Source organism: Chaetodon trifascialis, chromosome 5, assembly GCF_039877785.1.
Source record: "Chaetodon trifascialis isolate fChaTrf1 chromosome 5, fChaTrf1.hap1, whole genome shotgun sequence".
Taxonomy (NCBI): Eukaryota; Metazoa; Chordata; class Actinopteri; order Chaetodontiformes; family Chaetodontidae; genus Chaetodon; species Chaetodon trifascialis.
The window spans coordinates 22,047,082-22,074,024 of record NC_092060.1 but is presented as its reverse complement, the minus strand read 5'-3'; the positions used below and the strand labels follow the sequence as shown (position 1 = coordinate 22,074,024).

Sequence of the window (26,943 nt, the reverse complement as noted above, 5' to 3'; positions counted from 1 at the left end):
AACCACATTTAGTCTCGTTTTTATTCGTCAACGATATTGCATTATATATGTAGTTATAGTTATCGTCACATGACCAGCATTTACGTTGCGTCTCATCTCGTTTTCGTCCCATGATAAAGGTTCGTTGACGATGATATTTAGTCAGAGTTTTCGTTGACGAAAGCAACTATAGTGATAACCCAGACTTTAAGTCAAAACAAGTCTCAACAACTGGGAGCAGAAGATATTCCCTTTGAAATCCAAAGTCCTCTTCATGGCATTGTTGAGTCTGTTCTCAGTGGTCTGACTTATTGTAAATTTTTTGTTTTTTTGCCTGTAATTGTTCATTAACATTACTAAAGTATGTATTCAGGAAGATGAATAACGCAACTGATACATGGATGTCCTTCAACAGTGTTCACAGATTTCTGTTGTTATTGATTGTTTTTTTTTAATCACATTACCGTAGGTGTTGAGGTCATAGTGTAGGATGGTAATGTAATAACTGCCCTGTTGATATTTTGCTTTCAGGGTGGACTAAGAAACAGCAAGCATGAGTGTACACTTTCATCCCAGGAATATGTCCATGAGCTGCGTTCAGGCATCACAGAGGAAAAGCTGCTCAACTGCCTGGAGTCCCTCAGAGTGTCTCTCACGAGTAACCCCGTCAGGTGAGTAACTCGAGCTTTCTTCGCACACTGCACACTGGGCCTCGCATCTGGGAATTTTTTCAATGTTATTTGCAAATACCACAGCCCAAAGCACTTTTTTGAGTGTCTTATTATTGGAATGATGATAGAATTTTCCTCAAAATCAAGATATCTTGCTTTGAATTGCTCCTTTTTTGTTTACTGCTACTACTGTTTCTATAGTTTTAGTTAAAGTAGATTTTACAGTCCCAAAATAATTAGGATGAACATCGCTGTGTCTCCCAGACGCTGCTGTTTAAAGAATCCTTTTGGACAAAATACTAACACGCACAACAGGTATTCACAGCCGGATACATTTCACTCTATTCAGGCTCCTATTTGTCTCCTTAATGCAGCTTTGTTAGTGAAGAAAATAATGGCAGCAACTCATTCTTTCAAGCAGAAAGGGAGCTGGAAGGACCAGACTCAGCATCGTCTCGATAAACTAGTTTTTCAGAAAACGTGTGGTTTTGTTTGCGATTGTTTGAAGTGGAATCATGACTTCAAAGAGACAGATGATTTCTCTATTGAGGGAAAATTCACGTATTTTAATGTAAAAAAGAAACTTTTTTTCTTTGATCCTCTTTGATTCCCCCCCCCAAAAAAAAAAGAAAAAAGAAATGTGTCTTATGTATGTACGGTACATGAACCAGAAGCACTTGGCATGCCATGTATTGTGAACACAGACGCCATCCTGACTGCACTGAAGAACCACTGAGCTGTGTTTGTGGTGGAGCGCAAAGCAGTGGATTTTCATCAAAGCTCAGACTAAGTGACAAAGTGCAAAGACAAGCACAAGGTGTATTTTTCCTGTGCTGAGCAGCATTTGCATAGTGGACAAATTTGAATGCAAGGTGTTGACTGCTGTCTTATCTCAAGAGGATCTAAACACAATTTGCAAATTTCTGCAAAGGAAGAATATGGAAGTTATAAAAAGTCTTAAAAAGTACCTTGGATACACTCCTACCCACAAAGCATCTAATCAGTTTTTTAGTAACTGTTGTGGAGAGGTGTTGATTCAACTGTATGGTCATTTTGGGGGCAGCAGTTTGTTTTGCAGTTGAATTGTATTGCTGTCAGGTGTTTCTTTTAATTTGTCCACCCCATCTGTGTCAGCGAGGGCATGCTAAATGACAGAAACATCTCTCTGTATGATGCAATACAGTTCAACAGCACCACAAACTACATCCTCCAAAATGATCAAACAGCCGAAGCAGAAGGGCACTCGGGGAGCGGAGACCTCCGCCAAGGCCAATCGTCGACTCTTCTCTGATATGCAAATCTGCAAGCGCAAACTTCACACTCAATATTATCACTTGTTCTCGTGAAGCGTAAAGTTCACATATTTTTCTTAATATCTCTGGTGGAGTTTACTGCGGGCAGTTCCCATTGGTGCGAGTGTTTCCATTTCCATAGCCAGACCTCAGTGTGTGTAAAAAGTGTTGTCACAATAGCGGCGATGTTACAAATGCTTTGGTTCCCCCATGAAACCACTGTCCCCATGTGCTCCTTAACGACTGCTTTCTGGATGAAGTTTGAGGCTTACTGGTACCCATGAATTTAGACTGTGATGCGGAGTCACTGTACTTCTACAGTTGACTTTGTTTTGAACTTCGCTCCCATGAGCCAGTAGGTTTTCTATAATCCTGCTGACAGACAAACAGACTGGATGGAAAACATAACCTCACCTTCAACAAAAAACTGAAAATTGTAAACTTCATGAAGGAAGGATTTATTGCAGGGCTGTGTAGGCGTACCTAATAAACTGGCACCTAGGTGTATATGCATCTGCAATGTCTTGAAGATGAACAGAAAAGTATTTTGCTCTTGACAGCTTTTGCAGTTTATTTGATTCCTTTGTCTATTTGTTTACTTTTGGAAGAGAGAAAATATGGCTGTAATATGACTTTTTCCCAGTAATATCCCTCTAAATGTTATCCGGCTTCATCAGACTTCTGGGAAACATCGTTTTCTAATTGGTTTTATGTAAAGGAAATGCGTTGGACCTGGTCCACGTCGATTGATTAGCTGGGTTCGACAAGACAGACACACAGCATCAACTTTTAAACAAGCACAGAGACTGGCGTAGCTGACCAAACGAGCACAAGCTCACAGTCACTGGGAGTCATTCCAGACCTCTCTGTCTATTACACTCTAATTGATAGGAAGTCTAGTTTTCCACATCAGAAGGCCAGCCATTCTGAGACCTTAATAAGCACGTGACTCTGTGTCATGTGCACAACCTGCCTCCAATCTACCGAACTAAAAATGGCCAGTGCCTGCGCTTCTTCTCTTTAGTCTGTTACAACTCTATATAAAACTGCAGTCAGGCATAATTTAATTTTTGGGGTTTTCAGCTCTGTCCCGTGACCCTTGATTGGTTCTTGACTCATTCATTACGAGGCCTCACTGATTTTTTTTTTTCTTTTAAAGCCTTGTCTCTACTTGTTACCCAAATTCTCTACCTTCTCTCCTATAAATGGGATCTTCAATTTTAATTTGGTACCACTAGTACAACGGAGCCCTCAGTGACAGCGGATCCTTTAAATTATTTACCAGCCCACTGTTGAGGAGATGTTTCTTAATGTGAATCAGTGAATGATGCATATTAAATGGTCACCGGATGAGTAGAACACGTTTTTTTTTATGTTAACCCTGGTGCAAAGATAGGACCTGCCAGCTTGGCCCCAGAGGTGCTTTTATTTAATCTGTGGGCTACTACCAGCATTGCTGCTGCATCCCTGCTTTAAGTTGTCTGCTCTGGCTAAAATCCTGCACAGTCACTCCAACAACAGATGGCCCACACAGCCATTCACATATGGAAATGGATAGCAACGCTCTTCCTCCACATCAAACTGAGGCGAGGAAGTGATCCAACCAGGAGGATCCGCGTGACATGCTGGTTTGACACAATGACAAGTATACAGAGGTATTCAGCTGGAAGAAAGTAACTTAATTATAATTAGCTCAAGATACATACACAAAGGAACCTTCACCAGCACAAATTAGCATTTATGTAGAGTATGCTGTATAGTATAATGAATAGCAAAGTAATTATCCCTCAAGTGATCGCAGAGCTCTGAAGTCTCACAGTTTCTAGCAACAGTGGGGCGTCAAGTCAGCCTGTCCACACAGAAAGGCCAACCGGTGCCGAGGGGATATACAGTAAGTGAGGCCAGGCTTGCTCTGTGTGGTGATTTAAATGGCCCGAACCTTTGACTGGCCTGGAAGGGAGCAGTGCGTTATGGACAAGTCGCCTCCCACTGATGGCCAAGTCCATCGAGGGAGAGGTCCACCTCTGGGTGTGTGTGCTGAGGAGGACACTGCTGCTGTTGACCAACACCGGTCCCTCGCTTGTCTTCACGCCTCCCATTATTTCTCTCCTGTTGAAAGGGACTGATTGTCTTCTTGAAGTGTGGATAAGGTTACCCCTAATTAATACAGTACGAATGCACTTAATTGTCATGGATCACAACACACAGGAAACCCACAGTTGGTTTGCTACTCTTCTGACTCCACTATGTTAATGTAACCTTTGTACGGTATGTTATCATGCACTGAAAATAACCATGATGTAGATGCCAGGGCAGTGCATTCATGCTTGATTTAGTTTACTCCTAAGAATAATCATCAGCTGGCTTGCTTTGCAATGTTGATATTTTGGGGACCTGTGTACATAGAGATGAGATATACTAGTAATTTGTGCGTAGTATGCTACCATTTATTTCACTTTCCTAGTTGCACCTGATAGTGTCGAGCATTGAACAGTATTTCTCATTATAGAGAAATTCCAACAGAAAAGCTGGTGTATAGCTGGGAGATGATTACTTTCTAGTTTCCTTGCAGCTGAAAAGGCCAGACAAACTTTGTCTAACATTGTCGTGCCTGTGTTCAAACGATTTGCTGGTAAAGAGCAGAATTCTAAAGTTGGGGTCTGTGTTTATCAACCGTTTCGAGGCTGGAGGACTCAGTCCGAAATGGCCCGAAATGTTGTCCTGAACTCTGGCATAGAAATACAATCAAACGTCTTTAATTGTGTTCTTGAACTGAAGAGCTTGTCAGCAGACTGAAAACTGTATGTGATGACAGAACATATAATATGTTGTTATTCTTCAAGGTCAAACAATTCTAAAAAATTTGGCTTCTCGTGCAGGTAATATTGAGGGCAGTGAGATTTTCTCAACCGCTGTTAGTGTTCAAATCAAAGCTGAGACACATCTTTTTATCACTCAGGGAAGCAGGAAAAGATGAAAGTGGCAGTCGATGTGTTTTTTTCTTTAAGTTCATTATGAAGTAAATGCTGATTGCACATTGTAGTAGCTATAGAATAATGACACCATCTGAGTTTAGATCGGTTCCCTGTAATCCTCGCTTTCTCCACGCAGGTCTGTCTGCCACCGGGTGCAATCTCCAGGGAAAATAGAGGCCTGATTTACAGCACAAAGTCAGGCTGACTGGATCGATCTACTTGTTCATATGAAAATCAACAGGCAGAAAATATGTTATCACCGTCTCTGTAGCACGATCCCGACCCAGTTTGCTTTTCTGTGCACATAGCGGCTAATGTGAACGTTTTATTCAGGCCTAGTTCACAGTTTTCTCTCAAACTATGCTGTTGCTCCATGTGAAATTAGGACAGTTTCTCATTACCTCTATAGCGAACATGCTTCTTGCTTCTCGCTTATGTCCAAAGTGGGGTCGATCATTTTTTTGATGGAAATTTGGAAACAAATGCGGTGTGTCCTGTGGTGTTGGTATTTTCTGGACTCTGGGGAAACAGAAGCGATCCGGTTGTCTTTGCAGCGATAACACCACAACGAAATATGATTGTGGGAGGGAAAGTTGAAAAATTTCCTCTTTAAATATTTTCATTGTGCCGTCAGTGTGGTGAACGTGATTGATAATTTTGACCATCAAACCATCAAAGTGGGCCAGTTGATCATATACAAGTGGTAGTAGCATACATGACTAATGTTCCAGAGCTGTCTACTCAACCTCTTTGTCTATATATGTGTCATGTGTTGAAGACCAAAGAAATATTAGTATCATTAATCAAATAGTAGTTAAATTTAGTCCTGATCTGTGATATATGGTGAGCAATTTGATATTAATTCATAGTATTTGTTGCAAAGAACAAATTTTGTGGTCTGTGTTTAAGCACTATAGACATTTCCAACGTTTATGTCATGATTTAAATCCAATTCAGAACTTTATTGGGTGAAACTTAATTTTGTTCACTGACATGAAAGTCTCACCATCAAAGTGTTGTTGTTCTTCACAGTGAGTGCTTACCACTGCTTTTTGTTTTTCCTGTGATGTTTGGGCAGCCTGCTAATTTGCTCCCAGAGGCCTGTGTTTGTCTAATAGTTTAATTGGCTAGGCTGTGCACCTGTTTGGCAGCACAGGTGGCCACAGGGCCATTGTGCTGAGGGCCTTATCTCCCAGGCAGTTCCACACAGGTGTGTGGCATGCAGCCTTTGCAGATCCACCCACAGATGGCATTGCCTGGAGCATCCGCTGCTTTCTCTGTTTCCACTCTCTTCTCCTCAGCTGCCATGTTTTCCACTTCTCTTTCTATCAGAATTTCCCCAGCCAATTATTTCTCCTCTACTTCATTCTCCCAGCTTTTAATTTTGTCATTTGGATACTCGCTTCTTAATTTAGAAGTGTCAGATTGACTAGCCACTTTTCATTAATTTCTTAATCCACTGACGTGAGTGAGATGCCAACTTACAGAAAATTACAACCCTCTTATTTTTTCATTTAGCGGCAGAGAAGTCATGCTGTGTTTCAGTCCGACGGTCTTTTTCACACTCATTTTACAGGTTATTCCCTCTCTGTCTAACACATGTGAAAACCACGTCCAGACCCGTGTAAAAATATATCCAGGAGTTTGATATCTCAATAGGCAAAACGTGTTTAAGTTTTCTTTACAGTCACCAAAGCAGATCTTTTCAATTTTGCGTCATGTATGTTTAAATTTTGTCTTCGCAAGATTCATTTCAGCTCCGACACAGTGAGGTTTAAGCTCACTGCTGATCTGACTCCATCAACAGACTCCAATATAATAATAGGAGACTGGTTTTAGTGGTTTGGGCTGCAGAGCACACATCCGTGGCCCCAGCATTTGACTTCCCTATGTTTAGCCCTCAGCATTACACTATGACTCTGTCAAATCCCGACAGTGACTTCCATATTAGATCTGCTAGCTCTCAGATCCCTAAGACATATTTAAGCAAAATTGAACTGGGCCCCTAACTTTTCATTATGTGAAATCTTCACGGTACAAGACAGACATTTTCTCTGGAGCATTTTCTTGTGGGGTCTTTTTGTGGAGGCGGGAGGCATTTGCTGACACCAGGGTTTCTCTCTCTGTGTCTGGGTACTCAAGGTGTGGGTTGTTGTGATGATCTTGCTGCTCCGCCACACAGCGTGTCTCTGAGTCTGAATCAGTCTCACCAGCTTTTCTCAGTTGAATGCTTGTAGCTGAGCACCGAGGGTTGCATGGAACACTAGTAATGGGCTTTTTACGAGCTTTGAAGTTACTATGCCTGCTAACATAAAGCTACTCGTCCTATTGACTGTCTGTCCTAATGCCCAGCTTGATAAAGCATTGAACAACACACTGAGAAACACAGACATTTCTGCCAGGAACGATTGGTGGTGCTCTCTGTATAATGATGGAGCAAAAAAGAACTCAAATTCCCTCATTCCCTCATCTCATAATCTTTGACTGTTACAGTCAAATAAACTCTTATATGACCAGAAATATTATTTCTAGACCCTCAAACTACAGCTTAATCTTACTTTTTGATTTAAATGGTGAAATGCGTAGTGGAAAGTGAAAAGGTATTGCTCTACTTGATGCTATTACATTTTATGTGTTATTCACTTACTCATGCAATTAAAGACGAAAATGCGTCAAAAGAACCCGCAACGTGGGCACAAATGTTCTTTATTAGTAGCACTAACAGGTACTCATACATCCCCGGCTCTTCCTCCCTTGGCCTCCTCTGTCCACTGTGTGTACAACAGCCTGCCGACACCAGCACAAAGCAGCACATCCGTCTGTGCATCTGCTGCTGGGGCTGATCAAACATATATGAGCATCTAAACGTCTCACAGGTTTTTTCGTTTAACCGCCTTGACAGCCTAGGCCAGGAGTCTGGTCTGGCACAGGCACAAAGCGCGAGTGGTGGCTCTCAGTCCAACTGCAATGAGTGAACTGATGAATGATACTTGTGTGAGGATTTTGGTACAGTACACATCAATGGGCCGGCTCTGTCTGACATAGATTCTTCACAGAAGCGAATAACTCTTTCAACTTTGTCATTTTTGATGTGGAAATAGCTCTCTATCTCAGTGAATCATCCATAATTGATCCTCTGTATTCACTTTGTTATCCTGGACAGTGCTTTTGTAAGCTCAATCAGACTCTGTGTCAATTTGAAATGGTTAAATATAGCTTTAAAAACCAGATGTCCTTAGTGGAGTTCAGGGGGATGGGCTACCTCAGGACACATGACAGTCTGACACCTTTGAAATTTCTGGATCAAGCACCATCTCTTCCCAACCCATCACTTTGTAGAGTAATGGAAGAAAAGCAATTTGATTTTTTTTTTTTTTTTCCTACCATGACGATCAAGATTTAACATCCTCCAGGAAGAGATGAGGAAGGAAGCAGGACAGACGCAAGATATCCAAAGCCTAACCTGTCAGCGCCATAAAATATGACCCCAGAGAAGTAAAGTGGAGGTGGAATCTTTCCAGTGGGGTAATTTTCTTTGCACTACGCTGTGGGAGTCTACTCTCAAAACTCCCAGTGTTATTACGAACCGCTGTCACCTTCCAGGCCTCTGACTAGTTTGCTCTGCAGCTTGTCAAGGAGAAACAAGACAGGAAAGATTTGGAAATCACAATTATTTAGGAGGACTGAAGACAAAGGTTTCTCTGCTCTTTTAGGTTTTTTTTTCCCTGACAGTAACAAGTAATTTATACATTAATCATTACACATGAATACGCGCTGATTTTTGTCTTTTACTTTTCAGGATGGTACAATCATTCTCATTTCATAGCATTCACAGATTTTTATTTGACTGTTAAATTTGGCATGAATGTTACGACGGCGTCTTCAACAGACGTGACGAGCAGTCATAAATGAGCAAGTTAACTAGTTTTTACCCTTGCGGCTGACTTCACAGTTGACGTTCGCCCTTCTTCCTCAGAGGCAATGAAAACGATTTTTGGAGACATAAATGTCCCCAGTGTCTGGGTATATTTTAAGAGTGATGCCTATTTCATTTTATGACACCATCTGTTAACCTCCAAGATACCCATATCTGTTACGGCCCAAAGTGATACATTCATAATGTAGAAATATCTCTTTCTAAATTTGGAGGATATGATGCCTTTGGACACAGTACAATGTGTGATATCGTGTGTTTTTGTGTTAACATTTTGAACAGAACAGCTTGATAAAATCACTGGTATTTATGTTATTATATCCTAAAAAGTAGACGCAAACTTCTAGAAATATTCTCGTGTTTTCTGGTTTGTGGGAGATGACCCAGAATCCCATGTGACCTGAGCCCATATTTAATAAACATCCGAGCAGGAAATCTGTCCAAATCGGTCCAAATTGACAGAGCGACGCATATTTGTTCCTACTTTTAAGCTTAGGAGTGAAAGCATTTATCAACTAACCTATGAAAGTCATCTTGTGTGCGTCAGGGTTGACGAGCGATGCAGAGCTGTCCTGATGTTTTAGGAGTTCCCAGCAGATTTCAAATAACAGCACAAACATACACACACATTCTGGGAGGTGTAAACTGACACTTGGCGAAAGGTTTTATACATGCACTGTATAAGGTGACAGCAACAAAAGCTTGAGCAAAATGGCGACTTTATGCCTTTGAAAATAGAATCAGTTACCTCAGAGAAGTGCTTGCCGCTGCATTTCTCTCACCTCCTTGAAAGATGAAACTCATCTCTGCAGAAGCCTGAGGAATGTGCAGATACATCACATCAAACCTGATGATCCTTACTCTGATCTTCCACAACATATACAGATTTAAAGTATACTGAACAATTAAATTAATTGGTCTAATCAACCTGCAATCTGCCAGTAGTGCCGCTGTTTTCTGCCTACCGTCGCCTGGCAGTGAGAACTGTTGTGTAGGAATCCTTCGTGGTGTAGAGGGGATAATTAGAAATTTCAAGAGTGTTTTGCACTCTGCGGGTGGTAGTTTCAAAGTGACTGGGTAGCATAGTGTGCTGTCAGGCGTCTGCACTTACTAGTTGATTCAATTCTGATAGAGACCTGCATTCCCCAACCTCTCACTCTCCTTTCATGCACATGCAGGCGCACACGATTGCTGCCTTCACTGAGTTTTGTTTTGCATCCCTGCGCATACAAACACTCACACACACCTTCGGTTCCACCAGGAAAAGCCTGTGTGTCGTAGGCCTGAGCTTCAGTCTGCGTTAGAGCCACGTTTTTTCGAATCAAGCTTAGAATCAGACACCATTAGAAGTTCAAAGTACTCCTTTTGAGTCCTGCACTGCTGCTGTTGCTGTGCGTGCTCGGCTATGCCAGCAATCACTTTCTTGGAGAGTTCACACCAGGAATATTGTACCAATATCAAATATCACCACTGCTCCTCTTTTTTCTGTGAACAGTTCCTTTGCAGTGGCTTTAAAAAGTTTTTTTTGTTGTTATTATATTATTATCAAATCATTTGAAGAGTTGATCTGTCAAGTAAAAGGCATATTAGGTACAAGTATTTTTACCTTGGCCAGCCGAAACATCTGCTGTGATGCATTATATTTAAGATCCGTGCCAGCCTGAGGCCTGCAGTACAATGAGAACAGCTGAATGGAGTGACACAGCACCCATCACTTGGATGAAGAGAGCGGTGTTACCTGGAGTTTCACATGGATATCAGCTGCTCATTGTTCTCCTTCAAGGACAACACAGGTCAATGGTTTTGGCTCTGTGTGTGCCTAAACGCTGGGCACACGACATCTGTGCACTCATTGCATTTTCGGTATTTTTTCAGCAACTTAATTTTACCTTGGTTCTATTATATCGATGAACTCTCAAATTTCTATGAATAAGGGTCAGTAAAATACCAGAGGAAAGGGTGAATGGTAGATTTCTGTGAAGGATTTTGTAAGAAAAATTTTCTTGCAATTGATGCTTTCAGGTTCTGGACCTACGTGTGTGTGTGTCTTCTTTTGTAGAGTGTTTCATGTAGTTTCATAGCCAGGATGTGAGATAAATTCATCAGGCTTTCCATGACATGAGATTATAACCACCTTGAGTCCTTCACGCTCTTTTAGATTGGGAAATAGTCATTTTTAGATGAACTGTCAGTGTAGCTCTGGGGAACAGCAGTGTCAGGCTGTTTGTCCAGCACAGGTCCAACACTTCTGTCCACTGATGTTCTATTTGAGTGCATTCTGTCTGCATGTATATACAGCAAAGTACAACTGAGCCTAAGTACTGCAAATGTTCACTCTATTTGTGTAATAGTGGGCGAGATTCATGAATGAATTAGTTGTTGGCTGAAACATTTTGTTTATGAGCGTGTAAAGAGAATTTGTGCTTCCTGAGACCTCTGGCACTGATGGAAAACTCAAATTTTTGTTTATTTTTCAGTAGATTTCATAAAATGTTGGCTCAGAAAATAAGTTAGGTTTTGTGTTGCATGCATCAGTTTTGCTATAAATCATATCACCTGTAATTTTCATGATATACATTTTCTAATTATCTTACTTTGAACCAGTTGTTGAATACTCAGTTACATTATCTGTTTTTGTACTGGTGACACCCCATCCTCATTGTGTTTTTGTCAAAGGTAAGCAGCCTATTGAGCGAGAAAGCATATATTTCCTTTAATTTTATGAATCTAAAAACAATACTTTGTAAACCTTTTAAGAATATTTTAGTTACAAAGTTACAACCTGGGCTGCACGGTGGCGCAGCAGGTAGTGTGTGTGCCTCACAGCAAGAAGGTCGCTGGTTCGATTCCCGGGTCAGGCCTTTCTCTGTGAAGTTTGCATGTTCTTCCTGTGCATGCGTGGGTTCTCTCCGGGCTCTCCGGCTTCCTCCCACAGACCAAAAACATGCTCATTAGGTTAATTGGTGACTGTAAAATTGCCCCTAGGTGTGAGTGTGAATGGTTGTATGTCTGTATATGTTGCCCTGTGATCGACTGGCGACCGGTCCAGGGTGTACCCTGCCTCCTGCCCGTTGACAGCCGAGATAGGCTCCGGCCCCCCCGCGACCCCGAAAGGGATAAGCGGCATAGAAAATGGATGGATGGAAGTTACAACCTTTAATACTGAAATGTTAGTGGACGGTTTTCAGATGTAATCGGATAAATCAAAACTACAAAGGACACAATAGAAAAAGGGAAAAAAGTGTTGCCTAATAATAGCTATTTCTGAAATTTCTTATATTTTGAGATGTGATGAACAGAAAAGTGCAGTGAATATTTTATATCTGGTATCTGTCATCTGATATGCCTTGTGCATTATTGTTATTTCAGCAGCCTATTAAATTGATCAGAGTATAATGTAGCTCCATGTTTGCCGTGCTAAATCACTAAGCAGACGCTGGTGGTGCTTGGTTTCCAGCTATAATGTTCAGAGCTATTTGTTGCATGGAGCTTTGAGCCTCAACTGGAATACTGTGGCAATGAATAGGTCAGTCGTCCCACAGAGGGACAGTTGTATGGCTGTGCCTGTAATACAATATGAAAGATATTGCACTCGCACAGAAGTTTTCAATAACAAAGCTCCCCACCTAGCCATGATAGAATAATAAAACTGGTCTATAGACTGAAATCAATGCGCGTACAAGCCATCTAAACACGAGACCAGCAATCAGTCAAACAGAAAGGGAGAGAGAGTGTCTTTCTCTCACTGTTTCTGTGGCTGTTGAGTCACTTACTGTAGCTGCTGATGCACAGTAATCTTTTCATCATGTGCTAACAATTCCCTCGCCAAGTATTTGCAGAACTCTACACACACTATGCGTTGTTTTCCACACTCATAGATACAATATTCTTCCCTCGCTTTTAGTAAATACAGAACTATATACACTGCAAGTCAGGTCAATCTTATTTATATAGCTGAGAATTTGCTTCAAGAGGCTTTACAATCATCTGACACCCTCTGTCTGTGGATACAAATTAACTCCCCTAAACTTTGGGAGATGTTTTGGAGGGAAGGAAGAAAGCAAGGAAGAGCAGAGAACAGAGGTAGGATACATATCCAAGGATGGAAACACATGCAATAGTTGTCATTTGTACAGAAAATATCATCAATACAAACTTTGGTGAAAACAAAAACTCATGCACTGTATGTAGACTGTATGGTGAAGAGCATGGACCCAGGAGGACCTTAAACAGCTTTGGTTCTCTCCAGATAGGTAAGACATGAGCCTCCTCTCAACCATGTAGACGTGGAGGAAGGAGAGGCCACACAAACACAGAAGAGGCAGCACGGCATTCACACAGATGGGAGAGACAGACATGCTCGCAGCGGGAGAGAGAGACATGGGAGCACGCAGACACTGTTGTATTCCCTTGAGCATGACACTGAACACAGCCAGGAATAGCACAAGAAGGAGCACTCTGCCCACGCTGGCAACATGTATGGATGCTGCTGAGCGCGTGTGACAGAGGAAGTAAAAAGAAACCGGTAATGAGACTATCATGTGCGAGGACTGACGTGCTATTGCGGATAATTTTGTTGAAGTGAGGAACCTTGAAGTGCAGTTTGAAGTGAGCTGTGTGAAGGCTGTCTGAATGATGAAGTGGGCAGGTGATTGATTGAATGTCATGTTTTTTTATTTAAAGCAGCAAAGGCTCACTACTGCTTACCTTGAAAATACTGTAAATATAAGTACAGAGATATAGTGCACACGGCACATGCTCATATTTTCTTACGGTGGCTCAGTGTGTAACACTGTCACCTCACAAAGAGATGGCCTCTGGGTGGAATCTGCCAGCCATGATCTGGGATGTTTCTGTGTGGAGTTTACATGTTCTTGGTTTCCTTCATGTATTTGTGTTAGTCCCATGATAGACTGGGGACCGGTGCAGGGTGTACCCTGCCTCTCATACAATGCATGATGGGATAGGCTGGAGTCCCCTGTGACCCTGAACAGGATAAGCAGTATAAAAATTGGATGGATGGATGAATATTTTCTCATGCATGCTGACATTTGTTATGTCAGTGCATGTCAGAAAGTCAATAACGTCTTTCGCTCTTTTGGGAAACAAATGTCATTTGACAGAAAGACAGATTGGCATCTCACTGCAAGACATTTTGACTTGGACTTTCGATGAGGCTGAAATGCTCTTTAGTGAGCACACACCTTGCTAGTAAACATCTTGTTTATATCTAAACACTTGTTTTTGGGCTAAACTGCAAGGTTTCCATTGCATGTAATTTATAGCATAACTACAACAATAATTGCGTCAAGCCAGTAGAAATCACACAAAATATAAAATAAGAAATTGCTTCTTTCAGACCAACCATGAATTTTTCATTTTGCCTGCGGGATTTACATGATTGCAGAAAGTAACACAATTTGGTGGCACTTAACTAGAGGATTATAGCCATCAATATTAGATGAACAAGTTCTCCTCCAAGTTAATGAAATCCTTGGATGTATGTCCACATTAGGAGAAGAGACTGATAAGGAACAGATTCAATCTCTTGTTCCTTTAATGTTGAATTTCTACATTGGCCCAGAGGTACATGTACGTTACGTTTGACCAAACATGAGCTGTAGCAACAATGCAAGTGTTGCTGCTCAGCTTCCTGAGCAAAAAGAGTTGTCTGATTAGAATACCCAAATACTGGAAGCTTGTAACCTTTGTTGATGCTCATACTGGTCAGCCAGCAGCCTGTTGCAGTTGATTGGGACATTATTACCACTACAACCAGGAGTCGTAGCAGTAGTGTTGCTAGCATTGTTATTTGTGTTAGCAGTTTAAATAGTATGTAGTCCACTGCGGCAGTTTCTCTGATGAACAGAGATAAGGCATTTCATCGCCTCAGGACAAGCACTGTAGAAGTACCATCTCTCATTTTCTTTGTGGTAACTTTGGGGACATTTAGAAGGCAAGCTGCAGAGGACCTAAGGGTATACGTGAGGGGACAGAAAATGATAGACAGTCTGGGATGTAGCGAGGAGTCAAAAACATTAAGTGCCTTAAAAACCTCGAGGACAACCGCATTATGTTGCAACCTGCAGCAAGACATACATTTTTGATGAAAGATATTCTGCACAGGCAATCTCAATCTGTCTATTCAGTTTCATTCCAACAACAATGGAGAGAAGGTAAACACAGCGCAGACATCAGACATTTTCCACCAACATCTGCTGCCAGATTTCCAATTTACGCTCCCACTTAATTAGTGCAACTTCTCTGTTGAAGGTATTTATTAGTAAAGCTTTCTGACTTGTGAATAGTTGGTACTTGTGATGTTTTCCAACAAGTTGTGTTTGTAAAACTACATGTATCAGTTCTTGACTCATCTGCAGCCGTGTTTTTAGCTCTCAATTGATGTAATGATGTTCAAAAAAGCATTTGAATGTCAAAATATGTCATTTCTGGCCTGTGAGTACCTAAGCACCAGAGGTGTAACAGAATGCTGTCCACCACATAAAACATGACAGTACTACTTGAAAAACTGAAAAATGTATCGTCACATCAACAAAATCTCAGCCAGTTGGCTATGTGAGGACTGCAGAATGGAAGGCGTCTAATTGTTTTTTTTTTTTTTTAAGAGTTAAGTGAAACTTTGGCTTCCTCCGACCACTGGAGTGGTTTGTCACTCTTTCACTCTTTTGGTCGCAGTCAGTCAATGGATGGCTTCCCTGATTGGTTGTTCTGCGACAGCGTCTGTGTATGAAAGCTCATTCCCAAACATACCAGATGCTCAGTTTCTCTTATTTTCCTCCAGAGCCTCCCTTCTGTTCTGTTTGGGTCATCATGAGAATGATCATAAAGACATTCCTATCTTCATTTAATTTAATGTTTTATTATTAAGTATTGAGATTTATGGAGATAAGATCTACCTGTAAAACAAACCCAATTTATTCATTCTTTAAGAGAGCCAGTTATTACTGTATCATTTTACACAAAGAGTAGAGGGCAGCACGGTGGCGCAGCAGGTAGTGCGCATGCCTCACAGCAAGAAGGTCGCCCGTTCGATCCCCGGGTTGGGCAGGGTCTTTCTGTGTGAAGTTTGCATGTTCTTCCCATGCTTGCGTGGGTTCTCTCCAGGTACTCCGGCTTCCTCCCACAGACCAAAAACATGCTCATTAGGTTAACTGGTGACTCTAAGATTGCCCTTAGGTATGAGTGTGAACGTGAATGGTTGTCTGTCTCTATATGTTGCCCTGCGATCGACTGGCAACTGGTCCAGGGTGTACCCCGCCTCTCGCCCGTTGACATCTGGGATAGGCTCCCTCGCAACCCTGAAAGGAATAGTCAGGTATAGAAAATGGATGGATGGATGGACAAAGAATAGAGAGGGAAGAAAGAAAACTATGACCGTGTCCTAATAACAGCCATTCCTAACTAATGGGTATTAAAGGGGCATCCTGGAAAGGCTCAGTCCTTCACAAGCAAGGATGGAGCGAGGTTCACCACTTTGTGAACACATGATTGAATTAAAGATATTGCTGCATGGGCTCTGGAACACTTTGTAAAGCTGCTGTTGGTAAACACAGTTCACTTGCAAATGATTCAGTTTTTAATTTCGGTTTTACACAGCATCCCAACTTTTTGGGAATCAGGCTTGTAATAACTACAGTAATCTCTTACAGTATTGTGAGTGTAACAAATGGGAGGCCTGTATTGTAAATGGAGCTGCATTTAAGCTGTTTTGTTGTAACTCTAGGGAGCACATAGTGGAGGCACAGAAAAAGAGAGTGAGCATGTAGTCATGATTGGGACATTAAGAGATAAGTTTCAGTAAGATATGCTTAATGAAGGCATAAACACACACTTTGTGAAGGTAGAGAGAAACATGTTATGCATACATACTTCCTTGCAAAGCATGACATGATAATTATGTGGAACCTCTGCTTGTCCTTACTGCGGAGGACAAAGCTTTTTTTTTTTCCTTCAGTGCTGTTCACACACACACACACACACACGCACACGCACATGCACACACACACACACACGCACATTGTTGAGGTCGCACACCATTCCCAAAGTCTCATATTGCAGTTATGCTGCGTAATAAACAGAATTTCTCTTCGCAAATATTGGTTCCATTTCCAGCTCTCTGAAGACTGACATTACCATCATTACTAAGGAGCATAAACAAAGACTGTGGATTTACTGAATTGTGCTCCCTCAGCCATGTCGCCTCCTCTCCCTCTTTGTTGTCCCAGTCTCTCATTTACTCCTACCACCTCTGTATCACAAATACATATAACGGCATTATTATTCTGCAGTAAACTGAGCCAGTTGGTTCTTTCCTCTGTTATGGCCTTAAATATGTGCAAAGCACATGCTAGACGGCAGCGTTCAAACGTGAAGGCTCATTGTCAACAGATGTTCATAAATTTACAACAGTGTGATCTTTTGTTTGTATTAAGGAAACAGATCATCATTATACACAACACTAAATATCACTAAGTTATCAATTGGTTTTGCTTGTCTGCTAATGCAGTTTGAGTAATAGCAGTTGGGGGGGGGATCTTTCGTCACAGATCAAAGACATACCTCACCTCAACTTTCCCAGGTGCCTCAGGCTAATGCATCTCATCCCTAATTGAGGGTCTCTTCCAACTCACCAAGTCAATACAAATGACTTTAATACTCAAACCATTATTATTTCAAATTATTGTCAAAAAGGTGGGATCAATCATTGACTTATGCCCCATTAATGTCAGAAAATTGCTCCATGCATTTTGCATTATTGACAGTTATGGCCTTGAAAACAAGTAATGCTAATGACATAATCTGGCTGTGGCCACACTGTCCCTCCCACCCTCCTCCTGCCTCTCTCTTCCTCTAGCTTAGAGAAACGGGCTCATCTGCACTGGATCATTTGCCGTCTCCTGATACGCTGTGGTTTATAGCCAATTATCTCTCGCGATCCATTATCGATTACAGTGTTATCTCACTTGCATTGCTTAATCTTTTGGCACAGGAACATAGCAGCTCACAGGGGGGCCTGGGTACAAACCGCTTAGTGATGGGAACACTAGTTAAGATGGATGGGTGTTCATTTGCTTGTAGATGGTTACAGTTTAAATGCACACTCATTCAGACTGTATTGAGTGTCAGAGAGGGCAGGGTGGACTGATTTCCTCTGAGGTTAATACAATATTGTTTGTGTTTGCATCCATCTGTCAATCAGCAGGGCTTACAGTAAACCAGCCAACCAGTGACAACTTTGTCTGAATATTGCGTGACTGTTTTTTTTTGTTTTGTCTGTCTTCTTTCTAGTTGGGTCAATAACTTTGGTCATGAGGGTCTTGGTCTCCTCCTGGATGCTTTGGAGAAGCTGCTGGACAAGAAACAGTGAGTGATTGCCTATAGCTGCCATATCTGTGTAATTTAAATAGCAGCAGGTTCTGTTCATTTAATCACAATGTCCTTTTTTTTCAGGCAAGAGAGTATTGATAAGCGGAACCAGCATAAACTTATCCAATGCCTGAAAGCTTTCATGAACAATAAGGTTTGTATGAGTCAATGATGAATTGATTGATTGATTAGTGAACGACTCCATGTCAGCATACCTGCATGATGAAGTGATACTGCAGGGAAGCAATCATGACAACCTAAGATGGTTCAGAAAGAGTTAGTGTGTGAAATTTTAATATTCATTTTAATTATGTTGAAATTATCTTGTAGAAGATGAGTGATGTGTGCCAATGACCAAACAGCACAAACAAGGACAGAGGCCGCTCTTTGTGCACTTAGATTAAACATCCTAGACATTTCTAATGATAGCCCGAGCAGCCGTGAATCCAAGCCCGCTTTGAATCTGGACCCTGACAAGCCTGGGACGATGAGACAGTAAAGTGAAGCTAATTTTACCATTTCAAGCTCACAGTCTCAGATCTTTTAATTATCCTTTTTAGGAAGGTCTGGCTCATTTCTCAAAAGTGGCACACATTTCAAGGATAGATGAACTATTGATATTGCTTCCCCTAGAGTTAATCCCCACACGTGGTCATCTCTGCCCGCTCCTTCAGTTGCGGGGAGACTAGAAGGTACAGGAGACTATAAGTATTTGTCCCTGTAGTCCTGTCCTGAATTGAATTAATTCATCATCCTCTCCATTTTTTTCCCATGGCCTCGTTGTCCCTCCTTAAAAGAAAATTAAGGCTAACTATAATTTACGTACATTAGCGCTTCTTTGTGTAATTCATTTTTTACTTGAAGTGAAAGTTCCCCATGAATGCAAATGCTCTCATTATTTATACCCAATGGACCTTTTCACCATCCCACCTCCTCCTCTCCATGTCTCGCAGTATGGACTGCAAAGGATCCTGGGAGACGAGCGGAGCCTGTTGCTGCTGGCCCGAGCTATTGACCCCAAACAGACCAACATGATGACAGAAATTGTCAAAATCCTCTCTGCTTTCTGTATTATTGGAGAGGAAAACATGTAAGTTGATGTCTAATTACCTGATAATTTGTCACATCCGTTTTCACACATCTTGCTCTTGCAGACCTTCTCTTTTGCATTCCATTAAAAAGACATCCCCATCATATGCTTGCCTACTCAACATCTAAGTAAATAATTTATTAAGTGTTGCGCACCAAAAGCTGTCCAACCTGCATGTGCTTACAAGACGCAACACACAACAAACCAGAGCAGTAATGTAGTGAAAGCAAAGAAATATCATAGACCTCCATACATGTCAGACCAAATCTGACATGCAAGCAACGCTGCTCCTGAGACGTTACATCTGTAAGGCACAAACCGCATGGAAGTAAATTATGTGTATATACATAAGTAAGGTGAAGATTTTGTCACAATTAAAGGGTCAGCTCATGAAATTTAAAGCTTCAGTTGTATTTGCAGGGTTTTTGATATCTTTCATGTTTCACTGGCACCTCAAAACCTCAGCAAATAATACAAAAACTTTCTGCATTACTCGTTTCCCGCTCACAGCACCAAAGTGTGGGGAAGTAGTTTAATGTAACGTGTGTGAGCTGACGTTTAAGCAGTCAAAGTTTTAAGTTTTCTGCGTTCAAAGTTGAGTTGAGGGACATATTTTCCCATCTTTCTCAGTAAATCACAGCTGATATGGAAACGGCACAGCACCATTTCTAAATCCTGACTGATGAAAAAAAAAAAAATGCAATGATGAAAGCGATATGGTCCATCTCTGCTATGTTTACATGCTCTGAAACAGCAAGAAGGAAGGCGACCGCTGCTTCTTGTAAACACTGGAACATCACTATTTCTTCAATCTTCTCCCACTGGGTGGCATGTACTCAATGATTGTGACTGCATGCATACATGTTTACCAACTGTGAAACATACAGTTTGTTGCATTTACAGATGACCTCAGGCAGTATAGAAATCTTTTGGGTCACATGGTCAGATGATGCAGTTCAGTCTCTTTAATGTGTGGAACTACTCAGTGTAGTTTGCCATGGACACACAACCTGTCTGACAGCTTATAAATTGGATTTAGGGGAGTGTTTTTTATTGTTTCCCACAGGGCCAGACTAGAATAACAATGGCGCTTCAAAGTCAGTCTGTATGCAGTGGTGGAAATAAACAAACCCACAAATTCTGTTGGAGAAGCTGAGTTCAGCACTGTGTCTCACATCTTTGACCATCCAAATAGGCCTTTATGCTTGTGGCTCTGTGACTGTGACGGTTTCCAAAATAAAAAGTGCAATCCAAAAGTGATAAATGTTGAAGTTGCAGAATATCAAGGAGTGTGAAGCTAAAGCTCAGTATTAATTAGTTAATTCAGTTTTTAAGAATTGCAATTATATTCAGTAACTGCTCCAAAAAATGCACATCTGTTAAACAGAAGTTTAGTGTAACAGCGTATCAACCTTTTTGTCAATTATTGTACTAAATATTGCAATATGATTTGGAATACTTTGTGCACTGTTTGGCCATATAGTATCTGTGTCAAGCACCTTTAGTTAAGAGCATGAATCTATACTGATGCTGTGCATTATTGTATGAGGGCTTGTCCCCTTATTCGGGTTGAATGAGTTAACAGTTTCCACTGCAGCATGGGTAGCAGAACCTGCTGCAGCCTTTGACGCTGACACAGATGGAATTTCTGTCTCATCTTAGCAGGCGATTGCTCTAATGGTGTTCTGGATTCAGGTTGTACAAAGTTTACTTCGTGGACAAGTTCTACCGAGCTGTCAGGTCCTTGTCAGGAAGTCAAAATACAGATAACCAATCCCATTTAGCTTGATCAAAGTGTTTTTAAATAGATTATTGCTCAGTCAGCTTAATTCCATTTTAAGTGTGGCTTATGCACATAGATGCGGCTGAATCTGTAAATAATCAATGCATCGATGCGGTGAATGAGCAATTAGACCCATGTGAATGTTGTCTATTAGACAACCCCTGCAACACTCAGATGCAGACTTCTGCTGCTTGCATACAAACACACTCACAACTATATTTAACCAGATACTGGGTGTATAGATAATAAAAGTCTCCCTCACTCAGTCTCACTTTCTGTCTCTCTCACCATTCTCAAAGTATTCAAGAATAGGTTGAAGTAAACATGGAAATCTTCGCCATGATCATAGCCCTGCATTAAAATGTACGTATCCTGTAGAAATGACAGCCAAAGGAGCTGAGGCGTCACTTTCTTCCTCAGAAACTTCTCTGCCTACCAATGTTGTGACGCTGGCTCATGTTCAACACCCACTTCAGCTGACAGCATCAAAAGGGAACACGACAAGTTAAGCAGATCTATCTCGGCTGTTTTGAAGCGTCGTCTGAACTGGCTTTAAAGCTACTCAGTATGCAGCTCCCCATGCTTGTCTGTGACTTTGTAACCCCTATCACAGAGCATGGCCGTTCCATTTATCTCTACGTCAGGCTTACTCCACACATACAGTCGTTTTGGTCAGACACGTGAACTCCCTCACTCAATAAGGAGCTGTGTTCCCATTGTCGTCCTGAAAGTGTTATTTTTTGGGTTGATTTAATATAATAAAAATGGCAGCAGGCCTATATGCATTAATTGGCTGATCCCTACAGCTGATATCTCAACATCTGGCTGAGTATTTCTTCTTTATTTATTTATTAAGACAGCGGGGGGGATTTGTACAGCAGCCTGAGAGTTCTTTTGTACCCACGGGACTAAGAAGGTGGAGGACAGGGAGTTAAGCTGTTGAGTTTCTTAATTGATGATGACCACCTGTTACCAATTATTATGTACTCATATTGTAAATCAGGATTTACGTAGGTGCACATAAGACATCAATTTTCTTTTATTGCAGTCCTGTGTGTGTGTGTTTGTGTGTTGAGCACAGAATTTCTCTTCCATTCAGAATTTAGTGGCTGAAATTGTCGAATGGTCTATTTAGCTGAGCTGCCTTGAGCCTTTGCAAGTACTCTAATTTGCTTACCTTCTCAATAGGTGTATTTGCACATTAGTCTGGCAGTCTCTGCAATAATTTGCACCCTTTCTCACCCAGCCAAATACACTCTACCACAATTGCTTTTGACAACTGAACACATTTGCAGTAAAACCCTGTTTTTGTCTAACATCGCCTTAGTAACAAGCACGATCAAGTCAAAATTGAACACTGCAGCAATAATAGAGCAGATTGCATACAAATGGATGGAAAGCAGCAGCGTTTGTCAGGGTGACCAAAGACTGGCCGAGCAAATGTCCACACCAACACGCAAGGGAAGATAAGATACATGGTGTTTGAGCTGGAAATTGTGAGTAAATGTCCTGTCAGTGAGGTGATAAAAGTGTTTGTTGACTTTTGTGTTGTGGCTGCTCCCTGTTCTCTGTTTTCTTCCAGCCTGGATAAGATTCTAGCTGCCATGACAATCGCTGCAGAGAGGAACAATAAAGAGAGATTTGCCTCAATTGTGGAGGGACTGGAGAACCACGAAGCCCAGCAGCTCCAGGTTAGGAATCGCACACCCAAAAAGCAGTTCACATAAATGTCTAATATTCACCACGCACTCATCACTGCCCTTTTGTTAGAATAATTCTTTTGACGGATAAAAGTGACCTTTATGGTTCATGGCTAATGCAGTAACCTCTGTTACCCTGCAGCACTGTTCTCAATACTGTATTATTCTGTGGTACAGTATACATTTCAGGTTGCCTCGAACAGTCGCACACACTGACACGCTACCCAAACTTAAAAAGAGTCCAGCGACTTCTTAACAAAAACAGCAGTTTTGCCATGTAGAGTTGACAGAAACCTGACACAGTCCAGCGTCATTCACACAAATTCTGTTATGTCATGAAGACCACATTTGATGCCGGGTAAGACTGAAATTGACAGTTGTGTCACTCCAGGGCCCGTTGCACCTCAGCCGCAGCTGTCTTCATACATGTGTTTTTCTCTGCTTCTCTTCCCGTCTTTGGTTCGCTTGTCAACCTCACTGCACCTCTTGCACATGATGGGATGTGATCACTGGGCTATTGAAATGCACCCCGAGCTCCGTCACCACTGCTTTAATCAAAAACACCTGCTTCTACTGAACTACCCCATTCTTTTTGCGAACACCAGGAAAATGATAAGAAAAAAAGTAGAGACTTTGAGTTCCTCCCCGCTTTCTGTCTTCTTCCTCTCTCTCTCACATTTCCTCCTCCTCTCACTACCTTACTCATTTTTCTCACCTCTGACAAATACCTCCCCTTGCTTTTTTCCATGCTGCTGTCAAGTTAGGTCTCAGAGGACACGTGAAAGGGCAACTAAAGCACCATACCTCTCTTAATTTTCACTGCTGTTCTTCAGCAGCAGGTAAAACTATACAGGGGCAATAAAAACACCGCTTAAAACATGTTTTTGTGGAACCAAAAGCGGGGAATTACTTAAGGAATTGCCCATTTTAACTGCAGGGATTGTGAAGTCATGAAGGAAAAGTCATGAAGGAAACTGATGAGGCGGGTGGTGGAAGTGAAAGTAGATATTCTTTTATTAGGAGGCTGTTGTTTTTCCTTTAAATTTTGCCATTAATGAAATGAAGCTCTGCTAATTGTGAAGTAAATTAAAATGCTTTGCTGATGCAGGGGGTTCAAGGAAATTAATAGACTTTTTATCCAAAACCTGTGATGGGCTGTAAAACTAGACTTCGCTAATGTGATTAAAATGTGTTTGCCGTAGTTCAGGCTATGCTCGTCTGCTGAGCACGAGAGAAACTCTGCGTTTCAACTTAAAAACTGTCCCAGCAGTGCTGCTTTTAATTGGTGTTTGGAACCACCCTGTGGCCCCACTCCAGCTCTGTAAACCTGACACAAATAATGCCCACCGTCCCCAACATGGCCGCTTCCCGCTCCCGAAACATGACTGAGGTATGTTTGAGGTGCTTGATGTAAGTATCAATCTGTATGCAGGAGAAGAGAAAGAATTTTTCATGAGCTCCATGGCTTTCTTCACTCACATAAATTCTGGTGGAGGTTCTTTTATGTATCTGGCCTCTGGTGGTTACAGTAAAATGTCAGGTTTCAGTGCACAGATCTCGCTCAGGGGCCCTCAAGCTTTTTTTTTTGGGAACATGCCTGGCACTACCACCACACACTCAATGGCGGTGCATCCTTTACTGCAACAAGCTGGTGTTTTTCCCAAGGGAATATACACCATAGCTGCTATAGCTGCATCTCAACATTCATCCCCCCTGAACCATCTCTTGGCTCCCAAATGTGTTCATTGTATTGCTGCTGCAGCTTAATGTAACAGAAAAACAAACCAATACAGCTGATTTCCTTTGTTCCGCATTTTATCACACAAACACTCAAAACACTGATTTGATTGTCGCCCGAATCGCACGACTTACCGAGCAAACGAGTGGAAAAACATGTAGTGGGCAAACCAAGACAAAGAGAGTTGTTTCCTTGCATTATGTGGAAGCACCTGCATTTGTTTTTAGAATGAGAAGTTCCACCTAGAAAAGGATGATGAAACTGACCCAGGAAACCACACAGAATCAGCATTGTTGTGGCTCTTATTAATAAGACATGCAAGCCAACAGTACAGGGTCAAGGTTCCAGAAGACAATGTTTCACATCGTCCATGGGAATCCTTCAGCCTGCTATTGATTGTCCGCTGAAGGAAAACTGTCTTATCCATTGCTTGCTCCCCTGAAACACCTTACTGCTCATTATAATTCATCAGCGATTTCCTCCTTACTCCCACCTTCACCTAGCACACACACAAACGCACACACACACACACACACACACACACACACACACACACACACACACACACACACACACACACACACACACACACACACACACACACACACTCTGAGGCTCTTTCTCTACCAATAAATCCATTAATAATGCACATCTGGTCAGTAGACACACCAGACCTGTACTTTCTACCATCTCTGTGCTGGCCTCTCTCTATATACCTTTCTCCCCTCATCCCTTTTCTCTACTTTTGGTTTTGGGAGTGAAATATGAAGAGAAAACCGTCTCTCCAAAACATATTTATATTGCAGAGACCAAACACAAAATTTACAATTGACTGACATAATCTCAAATTGATATGTTTTGCCTGCGTCTCCTTTCTCATGTCTTTTTCTCTCTGTGTCTGTCCTGTTGTTTGTCCACTCCACAGGTTGCTTGCATGCAGCTGATCAACGCCCTGGTCACCTCCCCGGATGACCTGGACTTCAGGATACATCTACGCAATGAGTTCTTAAGATGTGGCCTCAAGAAGATCTTACCTGTAAGTTATCAGACGGAGCAGAGTTTGATTGTTCACATGCATGAAATATTAAGTTTAAGTTCTGACTTTATGTATGCTTTCTCCTGTGTCATTCAGTCAATTCAGTCAATAAGTTCACGTCACTTTGGTCAAATTTCTGGTCCGAATGCAACACATGTATTGCTCTTTGAATACCTTTCAACTGCCCTGAGCAGATTGGTAGCCTTACAGCATAAAACATCACAGCTCGAATGTATGCTGGTGTTAGTATTCAGCCTTGATGAAATTCAATATAACAGTATTTCTCAGACAACAGTCAACACATGGCCAGTGTTTTCACTCATGCTGCAACCTCAAAATAAATGCTTTTATGTAATTGTGTCGAGAAACAATCAGGCAGTCGAAACAAATGGTGTTAATTGAAATCCTCTTCACAAGATGACAAGTAAGAACAGGTTTTCTTTTTATTCCTTTACCGAGTGGCAGCGGTAAAACTGGTAGTGGCTTGTGCCATGTGTGATGCAGTGCCAGCACCTCATCACGCAGGTCATCCTCACATCGTTATCAGCAAACCTGCACATCTTCACATGAGGCGAAGGCAAATGAGCTCCAGCTCATCACTCAAGCTCTCATTTGTAGCGAGTGGGGTGAACGTGTCAGAGAGCCAGTTGTTAATAAGTCATCCCAGCTGCTCCTGTTGATTATTACTGTCATTACTTTAATTATCTTCAGTTCTGCCCCCTGATATGAAAGAGTCTCAGTGTACAGTCATTTATGAAAGCCACGTTCACCGCTTTTTAATGCCGACATTCAAACTGACACTCTTTCATCTAATTATGAGTTATGCTCAGGAGTCAGCGTAGCTGTTGGCAAAGAAAAAGTGAACTCCACCGAAAGAGAAAGCACATTTGTTTTGTTCTCATAGTCCTTGACACATGTATTTGGCCCCCCTCCTCTGCCCCCCCCCCACCCCCACCCTTTTTTGTGGCATTGTGCACCTCCCTCTGAACCACTGTTCCTTAAGACAGATGGTGCACCCAAAAAGCTGTGCAGGGTGATTGATACCTGCAGAAATTGGGTTACATTTGGCTTTGTCTCCGTCTGTAAACTCTGCTGCCGGTGATTCATTGAGAAGTGGTAAAGAGCACTGCTGTAGCCCCTCGTGGCTGGAACAGGTGTGCAGGAATAGGAACTGTCTGGAATACCTAGTGAGAGCGTTCAGGCTGTCTCAGTTCCTAGTTTTGCAATTTTTTATAACAGGCCTGATTAACGCTGACATGTAAAAGTTTGACAAGATTAAACAACACAAACACAACAGTAACACATTGTTACACACAATATCTAAACGATTCCTTGCAGGTGTCGGGCTGTTAATTACA

General features: G+C 41.7%; 1 protein-coding gene across 8 annotated transcripts in view; it reads left to right on the top strand.

Annotated features, from left to right (window-relative positions):
• diaph2 (diaphanous-related formin 2) overlaps positions 1 to 26,943 on the top strand; it is a 377,012-nt gene that overhangs the window by 96,977 nt on the left and 253,092 nt on the right. For all 8 annotated transcript variants that reach the window (XM_070962307.1, XM_070962304.1, XM_070962305.1 and 5 more), the window contains 6 exons: positions 511 to 650; positions 18,161 to 18,235; positions 18,323 to 18,392; positions 19,192 to 19,328; positions 22,694 to 22,802; positions 25,475 to 25,585. In XM_070962307.1, the coding sequence (XP_070818408.1) occupies positions 511 to 650; positions 18,161 to 18,235; positions 18,323 to 18,392; positions 19,192 to 19,328; positions 22,694 to 22,802; positions 25,475 to 25,585 (642 nt within the window). The remainder of the gene's footprint in view (positions 1 to 510; positions 651 to 18,160; positions 18,236 to 18,322; positions 18,393 to 19,191; positions 19,329 to 22,693; positions 22,803 to 25,474; positions 25,586 to 26,943) is intronic.